The 12,169-nt window shown below is 38.8% G+C and overlaps 1 protein-coding gene across 1 annotated transcript in view; it reads left to right on the top strand.

Moving 5' to 3' along the window:
- Positions 1-12,169, top strand: part of LOC108897188 (tensin-1-like) — a 157,484-nt gene that overhangs the window by 83,080 nt on the left and 62,235 nt on the right. Inside the window, 1 exon segment of the mRNA XM_018696672.2 lies at positions 4,062-4,100. Coding sequence (XP_018552188.1) covers positions 4,062-4,100 — 39 coding nt within the window.

The following is a 12,169-nucleotide window of genomic DNA, read 5'->3' as shown; positions in this document are numbered from 1 at the left end:
TTTTATTACACTGACGACATTATTGCACTGACATCTTGCCATTAATAATGTTTCTAACATAAATTCACTCTATTTAGTACAAATAAGTATGAATTTTATTAGGCATGACATTTAGCTAAATGTCAGATGTCATTGACTTCTTCATAAAGTGGCTCTTTGTGTTAGGTTTTGCCCTTGCATTTGCTGGCACAGTGTCCCCAAAATGACACACACTCACAATGCATCAGACTTAATAAGTTTATCTAATGGTTGGATCTTTTAATGAAAGTAGTGTGTCCAGTCAAAGTAATGTTCATTGTATTTATTTAAAAGGCACCTTTAGACAGATAATAACACTGTGGAAAAACAACTCTGGGGTCCAAGGTACAATTAGAAGACAAATGATGAACCCAGAAGTACAGTTGGAAGGCTATTAAATACTATGTATCAGTTACTGACCACTTTAGAAACGTACAGTAAATTAGTACAAAGTACACAGTAAATTTCTCCTGTGTAGTAATACTCACAAGTGTAACAGTTGAGTGTGGTTTTGGTAATGATGCAAAAGTAGATCAAGACCAAATTCTTTGCTGGACTATCTTGCTTGCCCCACACTGTGATCTTATTAAAATGAATGCAGGGTCATGTGCTGAATTAGCATGTACCAATACAAATGGTCCAATACCTTGATCAGCAGCCTAGCTGTTGATAGAGAAAAAAGCCTGTCTTCTTGTTTTTTTCATTCCATCCATAACTTTGCAGTTCTAAAACCACTTCTGTAATGTTGGCTGGCCCAGGGTGTTGTTCACCCGTCAGTTGGGAGTGAATTTTAGCAGCAATTAAACTATAGTATCTGTCTGATATTATGGCTTACTACATTGGTATATGAGACCTTTGCATGGTTGAAGCTGAGCTCTGAATGGGAATGACGTGAGGTCACTGATCCTCTGTACTAATAAGAACGATTAAGTTGTCCCACCCCCACTGGCACAGCAAAACTAACAGCAGAGCAAGGAAGATGTCAATCAGTCACTGTCTGTGCATGCCCACACAGTCCTGAGAAGAGGTCCAATCAGGCGAAATAAGTGAAAACACCTGTGTGGGTGGACCATGTGGTCTGAAAGAGTCTCTGTAAACACAATCAGCTGAAGGCCGTATATATGGACAAGATAAAATAATGCATAGGTAATTATATTACTTTTATTTATATAGGTTGTTACTCCCTCCTGTAGCAAGTAACAGACAGTAAAATGGCTTAAAAACATCATGTTTTCATTTAGAATCATCATAAACCAGAATATTTACATGTTCAAACATGTAAACAAGATATTCCATAACTTGGATACTGGATATAGTGTGCATATAAACACACTCAGTGATTCTTGATTACAGGTGGACTAGGTCTCAAGAGCTTGCAGAGCACTGACCAGGCTTGAGGAGTCAGGGCAGTGAGAGAGTCACCCGAAGGAGCAGGGCCCCTGAGAGAAGTACAGCATGTCGTTGTCCATGAGTGACATTGATGGTGGAGTAGGACAAGAGCTTGGGGAATGGGAGGGTTTAAATAACTTGTAATGGAGGAGATCTGAGCCAGACAGAGATACTGTATCCTTTCAACTCCAGACACACTTCACTTTGCCAGACGTAAATTCTCGCAAACAGATATGCATTCCACTGAGATGTGGTCATTCAAGTTGGTTGTTGATATGTAAGGCAACTGTGACAGACAACACTCACTGAGAAACATTTTGTTACCATGAAATGTAAAAAGATTCTTTCTTTGACCTCACTTTTGCCACTAATGGGAGTTAGTTATTTCCATCAGGTCTCAAGCATAACTCCACCCTTGTGGAATTTGTATTTAACATCTCACAAGCATGTGAGGCACAGTTTAATGGGTGAACAGCCACTGTATCGGAGAATGTCTTAAACTGAGGCACTGCCCCCTCTCATATCAGTGTATCCGCTGCTTCTACTGCTTTGGATTAAAACATCTAATCTGATGAAGGTCATTTCCTGTTTAGAGTTAACATTCCTGTATTTCAGATAGGGAAACAGCCATAAAAGAGGCTAAGAGACTTTAAGGACCCATAGTAACTCATACATCCACAACTTTGTGAATCTAATCAGCCATTCTCACACCACAGTGGCAGCCATCCAGTGGTGCTTGTTGTTTGGTTAGTGTCCACTACTGGTGGATAGTTAGATAGGCAAGACACTAGTGCATACATTTGGTTTTGAAGGGAACATAGAGCTTTTAAAATTGATTTCAGGCATTGAAGCAATTGTACACTTCTGGGAAATTTCATTTGCAAAACCAATTTAATAGTTGTTAAAAATATGTCAACAAGGCTTTGATATATTTCTGTGTGTGTGCACATCTTAGCTTTTGCACCTGTTCATCTGATGCTTTTTCCATCTCTACAATTTGTACTACAAATGCATATTTTGAAATACAGTGTTCAGTTGATTTCTGTGAAGACTAGATGCTAGCTCTTTGGCCAATTTTAGCCCAATAACTTTCAAGACAACTAGATTTTTACTTGAGTTTTGTGGGCAGACATGGAATGTGTTTCTTTGAACAGTAAAACAAAGCAGATCTCAACAGTGCAGAAGGCTTGTGTTCTTGCATTTACCCAATTAGTCTTGGAAAAGGTGAGTGGTAGAGCAGTTGCAGAGATGAAGGGTGCTTCTAGAGGTCAACAGTCGTGATAACCCCTGGTCCTAATCTTTCAAAGCTAAAAAAGACAGTCCTGTTCAGTAATTAAGCAAGAATGAAGGATACAAACAAGTCAAAAGCCCATTGGAATCATAAAGATTTCCTGTGCTATTGTCCATTGTTTGCCAGTAAACTACAAATGAGATAGGGGTGTAGAGGGCTAACTGGTGAAAATTAAGTTTGTAGAGATTTTTTCCCATGTGCGCCATCAGAAAAATGATGGCAACCCAGGCTCAAAGGGACAGAATACAGACTTGCTCAGGAAGGAAACATCAGTGGTGACATCCTGTTTGTAGTCATCAAGTGGTCATCTTTTTCTTCATTTGAATCTTCTTTTAGAGGTCATTATCATTATACTCTTCCTGTTTATCAGCCTCAGTGCTCTCTCTCCAACCTCATGGAATGATTACGGAAACTATTGGATGGTAATCGGATTATCCCAGGCACTTGACAGATCATGAGATCTGTTGGAGCAATCCCACCACTGGCTAACCACACCTAATGAGTTAAACAAGATCTATGAATTCCTGTTTGAGAGATGAACATTCAGCTTTTCATTCTGTTCATTGCAGTACTAATACTCAGGCATTACCTTGTTCTTTAAACATAATACCATTGTCGAGTGTTGTAGTCAGTATTATAGTGGGATTGCTTAACGAGTGCCAGTGCTAGTCCGTGTCTTTTCTAATGAAAATGCTGCATACATTTTGCTAAGTACATTATAATATATATTATATATATTATATATATTAAGTCTTATTCACAGTGGTATTAATTTATTTTTGGTCACCTAGGGGCAGTGCAACAAGCTGCTGTAAACACAACATTGACAGGCTCAACTTATAATCACCTTATAAGTTGTTATGGTTATCATGTTAGACTATTTTTACAACAAGCTGATTCAGAGCAGCTAGCATCTGGCTTTTCAACTGTGAAATGCTGCATGGTGTTTACTAGTTACTTGCTAATTTTTAAAACCAGCTGTAAAACCAAGTCAATGAGCTGAAAGACGCTAAAACGCTCTGTAAAACTGAGGGGAAATGCAGAGTTCTGTGATAATTTGGATGATAATTCTTTGTGGGTTTGAGTATGACCCCTCTCGCTTTACACATTTACACATCATTTTTCTCATATTTCAAATAAGATATTGATCAGTGCACCTTTAAATCTGATGAAGCCTTTCCTGGTCATACACTAGTATTGTCAGAAATGCAGCATTGGCATGTTTAAGCAAGTTGTGTGCACTTTCACTTATGAAGCCATTAAAATTAATGTTTGAATGTTGCATTGCATTTTAATGTTCTTATATTAACTCAACTGCAAACAACCAACAATATAACTCACCAGTTCTCTTTTCTGTTTTCAGGTGTCTTCATCTTGTGTTCCAGCAACAAACTATGAGCTAGTAAGTAACATTATTTGTTTATTTTTTAAAGAAATTGCTTCCATGTTGTACGAGCTCAGCAGGCATTATTGGGTACTTCCTGATGGAGAATTATTGCAAACAGGGTTGGAAAGTAAGAGCCTCTATCAGCTACACTAACAAGGCAGTTACTATTGTAGATAATGAACCATTATCTGGAGGCCCCTTGAGACAAACTGGTGATTTGGGGCTATATAAATAAACCTTACTTTATTTGATTTATCCATTGTCTGGCTGTTGTTTTCTCTGTTTGTTTTTAAAAAGGTGTATTGAAATTCTGATCTTTTGGCTGCTGAGACATGAAAACAAAAATAATCTAGATAAGAAAAGTAAATAAAATTCTGTGTCCTTGAATCTTCTGTATCATTATGATGTATTTTGGTCTTTAAAATAACACTGAACTAAGTGGGATGCAGTCTGAGTAAGAAGTGATTTTGCAAGGGCAATAAAAATCACGCTTGCTTTGTTGCCTTATTTGGTATTGGCCTTAGAAGCTGTGTCAGACTTGGATATGGTTTTCTCGCTCTCTTTCTTGCATGTTGTGTGTTTAAATGGTTTTGGGTGCTTGACAAACCATAGAAAATATCCCCTGCACTTTTCTACACACAAAGAGAAAAATATTTAACAAAATGTCTTGTATTTCTTTCATAAAAGCTGCAGTAATCAAGTAAGAACATGTTATTATCCTCTACAGATGCTTTCGTACTAGATGTTTTCTACATGAAGACATCTGTTTAAGATATGCAGCAGTATGGGCCAAGCTTTCTGGGCATTGTTAATGACTTGCTCTTGACCTGAGTTCTTTGGTTTCTGAAATGAGTGCAAGAATTTACCACAAACTTCCCCTCCCACACTACCTGCTGGCCTCCATAAGACATCAACAGTTACTTTACTAACTTAACCTGCAGTCTGACAGGTGATCTCTGATCATTATTTCTGGTGTCATTCAACTTCAGATTACTCCTATAAGATTCTTAGTACACTTGGACATGAATGCAGAATTAACAATACTGCCTGGGACCCTCATAAATAGAATGTGTTTCTCAGTTTGCTTGGCTTAATTGACTTTGTTCTCAGTCAGTGAAAACACTATATAAAATATATTTATGTTCTTTCTGGTCCATTATCTGTTTTGATAGGAAAAAGGCAGGGGGATAGAACCAGCAGAGCATGTCCCTCCATTATATCTTCTCTCTCCTGCCAACAGGAGTCTCCCTAGAGGCTTTTGTGCCTAAAGGTGTTGATTACTCTCATAAATGCTGATGAGCTGAGGTGTAAACTATTTGTTGGTGTATTTTTACTGTACTGCTGAGAAGAGTGCAGAAAAAAATACAGTGAAAGCTGTGTGGACAATGGAATGATGGCTCTCAAAACCAACAATGGGTTTTTTTAGTAGCCTGAAAATACAGCCAGATGGATCATGTGGCCATTGAAGGAGTATAGGAAGTAGATATGTACTGAACAGTTTGCTTTTATGCATGAGTGTTGAGCATTGCTGAAAGCCTTTCTATATTCAGTTTATATAAATATAGTTATTACATACATGAGTAAATCATTCCACTTGTGTGTACAGTATGTGTCATCCTTCTGGTGAAAGACAGGAACTGGATGATGCTGTTTGTTTGTGCGTAGACGTGCGAGCATGCATGCCAATGAGCTTTCCCAACTGCAGCACTCCGGCCTGAGGTGTGTGTCAGCTCTCCTCAGCCCCATGTTTGGTGAATTCCTTCACTCACAGCCAGAGACCAACATGAGTTACTGCTCCACTCAGGTGCAGACTGATTGCAACATCAACCATATATTAACTTAGCTGGAGAAAAATGTTGGGGAAAAAAATCAAACTTTTGGGAATCCAGACATTCCAGTGAGATGGACGAGCTACAAGAAATACAAATTTATTACCGGGTGCTAATGTTCCTTCTGAATGGAATTAAAATCAGATATTTTCATGAAGCTGTTTCTCAGCCACATTCACAGTGTGCTTTTTAGGTTATAAGGACATTTTTAAACCATTAAAGGTATATTTCTACATTTTTTGACTATCATAAGTAGGATTTTATTTTCATTGGTTTGTGTTGTGTTTGGAAGCAACAGGGGATGGCATGGTTATTAAAACCAAAATAAAGCACTTGTTTAAAATGACATAACACAGACTAGGCACTTAAATATATTGCAGACTACACAACTTTCAAAATATCAGAATTGCTGTACCTCTGACACTACAAAACATTTATGGTCCCCAGCTGTTGTCCCATTGACGTGGGAGTGCATACCCTGCACAGCTGATTTCAGTGTGCACTGATTGCAAGATTTTCCTTGTTGCAGAGATCTGCAACTGGAGTGAATGATTGCAATATTTAATTGAACATGCAAGATGTTTTTGTGAAGATAGCTACAATGTATAAAAATTGCACATCAAATTAGACATCAGTCTCTCCTCTTTTCACACAGTAAAGCTTTGAAAGATCATTATCCACTGCCTTCACTGTTGCACTCTCTGACTTGTCTCCATGTTGCTCCACCTGTAAGTGCATCTTGTTTTTGGCTTTCATAGAATCACACATAGTTGACTTAACAGTCTCTCTGCTGTTTTGTAGGTGCTGGCCAATTTGTCATGGAATTATAGATGAAATTGTGTTGTAATTTCCATTTTTCTAAACATGTGAAGTACTTCATGTTCATCATGTTGGCTTCAAAGATGAGACTGAAACCTGGGAGGAGACGGTATTTGACAAAAAACAGGAACACCACACAGTCCATTTAGTCATGAGATTCTGGAGCTTTCAGTCATATCGAACCAGCTTCCAAAGGTCACAGAAGTTTTCATGGATTTATAGACATTGGAAATTACATTTTTCTGAGCACTTTCAGGACTTCTCATTCATGGTGGCTTAAAATCACATGAAGACTGTTGTAACAGCCGGTAAGGTTCACAACAAAGTCAAGAAGGGTCTTGAAACCATTCCTCTCATGGTGAGCAAGCTTGGACTCCTTGCTATCTAAAAGTTTGTTTGGAACAGGCAACTCATGGCAAAAGTCACGTAGGCTGATTGAGCCTTAATGGTTGTTATGATAATAGAGTTAACAGATTTGAAATGAACTATATGAATGCAGCTATTACCATAGTATTTATTTTTATTCTAGTCCACTTTCAAACTGTGGATTTATGTACTTTTATGGAGCCACCATGTTGGAAGCTGATAGAAATAGTACAGTAAAACTGTATAAAATTCAACTGCATGAGCATGTTAAATCAGTGTAATTATGAAATTAGTGGGCTCTTAGTCCTGATTGAAGTATAGAAACCCAGTGGTTACTAACTATGGAGTGTATAGAGTGACTTTGGAATGAAATAGTTCACTGTGTGCAAGGCAATGCCAACTCTCAGCCCATTTATTGTAATTGATGATGTGTGGTTGGAGGATCCCATCCTACAGTGATGATGACAGAAGTTATTACCTCCAACCAGATCCTTACTCTTGGATGTGTATGGTGTGCTGTGAAGAGTGCAGGGAGCATAGCTCAGATATGCCATCATATTGAGTCAGCGCTGCCAGGAATAGGTTTTATTTTGCACAAACACAAAGGCAGGATGAGGGAATGGAGGGAAAGGTATTAGGGATTCTGGTGAGGTAGACTGCACATCTGACATATGCCCCCCAGAAACATACAAAAAGAATGCATGCACTCACAAGCAAAGATATTCACACACACACATAGAAAACCGTAAACCACTAACACTTACGTCATATAGCTTCTTTTTTATAGGTCTTGTGTAGTGGAGGAACAGGGCCAGGACATTGCTGAGTAATGAGTAACTGCAGGGCAAAGATGGTCTAGATGTGGTCCAATTAGCGCTGTGTTTAGAACCACACATATTTCCCTGATGTGCCCTGTATTACTCTGTGTATACCAGTACCAACCAATCATCCGATTACGATATACAGTATGATTGCAGTTCCCTGGGAATGTATTAACCAGCTGGAGCAATGCAAAGAAAAGCATTATCCTTCTACCAAACTCCTACTCCTTTTATGACATCATTACTTAACATGAAATCTACCACTACTTTTTGATGCAGACAAAACACTGCACATTTTTAAGACATCTTAAAACTCCCATGCTTCTTTGAATTTTTCTCGATCATATAAGTTTATATTCTGTGGTTTGTGCACTTTGTGTCCTTTTTATACAATGTCAAAACTGACAAAGTGCTACAGTTGTTATTGTAGTTGTTATTGAAATACATTCATATATTTAGATTTATAAAAATGAAGTTTATCTGTTTCACTCATTAGAACACGGAGTTTTCATTCTTAATCAGAAACTTCAATTCTGAACATATTAGTAATTTATATGGTTAAAAAAACACAGTTTGGGCATTTCAGTTTACAGTGCTGAATGACACATAAATAGTGATTTGTAAACTGCAGTTTTATGAAGTCATCCCACCAAGTTAAGATGTTGCAGTTTTGGGAGGCAAAACAATTCCAGTTCCATTCACAATTACCTATTATCATAATGGACTTGTCTGCATGCTAAGCTGTAATTTACTCTCTCTGGTGTCCTTACCAGTGTTAGAAAGTACAGTATGAAGAAACATCAGTTCAGACTGTGGTCACCCTCAGCCCATTTAGTTATGTCAGGCTTTCCAAACATAAGTAACTGCTGGTTATCACATGCCAACATTCTCCTCCTTCTGTCCATCAACCTTGCATTTTGGTTTGGTTTCCTTTGGCTGGTTGTTTGTTTCAATTGTTTCTCCTAGTGAATGGCATGGTTTGCTCGGAAGAGAGTTAAGACTTTTCACACTTTCAAAGAGGGTCTGTGATCCACCCATATAGACATAAGATTGAGACAGAGACAGAAAAAACAATACTGGTCATTTGTTCCAAGTGCCTAAAGCCATTAATGTTGTCCTGACCCTTCGGACCCTACAAATTGTGACTGTGGTATGACATTGTTACAGAAATAACTTCACACTAGGTAGGATGCCTTGTTGGGTGGATAGCTGTAGCAAGTGGAAACTTTCACACAATAGCCACTGCTATCCTCACCCAGTCAATATTTGTTTATTTTAACCTTGGTCCCTACTGAAATATCTCAATAAACATCAGACGGATTGCCATGAAATGTTCTACTTACATACATGGTCACCAGAGGATGAACTGTAATGACTTTGATGAACCTCTGATGCCTTCATGAGGTTGACATTTGTGGTTCTGATTGAAGCTACACATTTTTAAAATATTGGATGGATTGCCATGAAGGACATTCATGTCCTACAAAGAATAAATTGTGATATTGGTGATCCTGTGACGTTTTATCCAGCACCATCATCAGGTCAGAATTTTAATTTGTCCATTACTTTGGTTTAGTTTATGATCATTTAGATAACTGAAATCATGACATCATGTCTCTGTTCCACTAGCCTCTGTAACTCAATATAGTCTCTTGTTTAACATTTCTTTCATAGGTCCTTTCCTGAGGTTTTCTTTCCATATTCTAAGACAAATCTGTATCTACCTCCAAGCCTGGAGTTTTAGTTATTAGTGTGGCTACAAATGTCCATATGATTTTGAATTAAATTAATTTGCGATTTGACTATTTGTTTAATAGGGGTGTGTGTGTGCATGTGGGTGTGGTGATGTAGACCCCTCCACACATACACACACCCTCAAGGAGTAAAAATACTTGGCAGATGCCTTTAGAGACTCCCTCCTCTCTCACATGTTGGCAAACGCTTTTGGTTACATAACAGAGTGAGTGGCTGGGTCCATATCAGCAGGAGCAGGGACAGGCAGGGTGAGAAACACAGAGAAGTCAGAGGTGGTTTAGGGTCAGAGACGGCTCAGGGGTTTTTCCCACAGCAGGGACTATCTACCCCTCTCTCCTCTGGTCCTTTGGGATCCCTGGAATTTTAGAAGCCCCCCTTCCCCAAGGGGATGGGAATGGGAATAAGCATACACAACTCAAACACTAACCCTGGATACACACAGCCCCTCCCTCCTCAGTGCTATGTTTACATCTCTGGGACATGGCTATGTGAAAGCTGCAGATGGAGGACCACAGAGCATGAGAGAGGAACAGCTGTGTGTTGTGTGTCTGTGTTTGTGCTTGTGTGTTATTGAGACTAATGAAGTGGTAAGGCTGGGCCATAAATGATTATTGTTTTCAAGCCCTTGAAAGTGTTGTATTGTTATGAAGATGATCTTCTAGTCTTCTTTTACACATCTGAAAAGTTTTTTCAGATCTAATATATAACAGTTGAGAAGAGCTCATTGCTTTGAGCATCAGTTTGATTACTGGTACATGTGATTTTGGATAATCTTGCCATGTTGTTAGATATAGCAAACATAAAACAATTCTAATTAATACATTAATATTGGTGTCAACATTTGCTTGGTGTGTACTAAATAGTGTGCATGACTGTGTAATCATACAGCAGTGAAACAACGCGTTGACACCAGGTGATTGAGAGGAATTTCATTTGTTCGCTAGTTTTTAAGCAAATCATTTTCAACATTACATTTGGCACATTTTCAAGGAGGTTTTAGCTCTAGTGGAGGGAGCAGGATTGCCTTTTTAGGCAGCCACTAGAGGGGAAACGTTTGTTAAGGCTCTTGCCAAACAGCTGTGCTTTTACTTTGAAGAGAAACAAACTCATTCACAGTTTTTACACAAAGCAACAAAACTCAGTGGGTTCTGTCACTGAGGGAATAAGCATTACTTACACATCAAACTTACTTCAATCCTCTCAAAGTGTCGAAATAATTCTTGCTGTTTCCAGCAGTTGAAAGTTGGACTGTCTAAATGAATTTTCCTATGAAAGACTGAAGATTCAGGTGAGCGCTCATTGTGCTGACCAGGGTAGATGCTTGCAGTTTGTGTTTATTCCCACTAGAAGGCACTATTAGACACGTCAGCTAAGGGCCATAACAGGTGTCATATTTGTCAGTCTGTGTCATCCATGGTGATGGACAAACCACAGTACCAGAGCATTCAGCCAATCAGAGCAAAGTATTTTAAAGTTAAGACCATTTTAAGTTTTTCATTTACAAGTTACCTGCCCTGATGTTTTCACCACAAACATCAGGTGACATGATCAGAATTTATTCAACAATTTAAATAAATTCAGCTTAATCTGACTTAAAGCAACATATGGAATCTCAAAACAACCAAACAAGAGCTCTTTAGGTTTTTATTTCTTTTCTTGGCCTGTGTTGCTTTGGGAATTTTCACTGGGTTATGAATCAGTCACCTCAGGAAAACCGTGAATTGCAATCACGCATTTAACTTTTCATCTATATTCTGGCAAGGAATGCTGCGCAACATCTCATCAAAGTCTAATAATGTATCATTGCAGCAGCTTAGTTGAAACACAAGCACACTGAGGCTTGTCTAAGGCCACTAAGCTCTCATTGTGGGACATTGTCCAAACTGCAGTGTAAACACAGGAGTAGAACTGGTACGTAGCCTCTCTGCTGCCAGTCCAGATGGTGGGTGTTTTTTAAAGCTTCCAAAGAAAGCAATTGTACTAAAACTGTACGAGGCTGTCCAGGAAAAGCGAAGGAGAGAGAGGGTGTGGTTGGGGGATGGGGTGGGGGTGGTGGATGGTGCTTGGAGTAGAAGAAAGGATAAGTGGCACTCGGCACACACCCTTGGTCTGACTCACACACACATTTAGGCACAAGGATATAATCTAAAAACAACAGCATTCCCATATGAGGTCAGAGACACTAGCCACTCTGCCTGGGGGTAGCACCCAAACACAGAAACACACACACGTGCACACACATGCAAAATCATATACAGTGTAGTAATGTATAATCATTTATTGTTATAAGTGTTGCAAGACCAAAAAATGTATGATTTCTTTCAGTTTCACATGCCCTTACACAATCAGGTATTGCAAGCTCACCTCACTGACTGAATGTAAATACTAAATCATTCCAACTGTCACAAGCAGTGCTGTCTGTTTCCTTTTAAATAGTAATACACACACACACACAGTCTCTCTCTCTCTTTCTCACCTTGTCTCACACCCACAC

This window comes from Lates calcarifer, linkage group LG1 (genome assembly GCF_001640805.2).
Source record: "Lates calcarifer isolate ASB-BC8 linkage group LG1, TLL_Latcal_v3, whole genome shotgun sequence".
Taxonomy (NCBI): domain Eukaryota; kingdom Metazoa; phylum Chordata; class Actinopteri; family Centropomidae; genus Lates; species Lates calcarifer.
The sequence above is the reverse complement of the archived record's forward strand: the minus strand, read 5'-3'. Positions and strand labels throughout refer to the sequence as shown.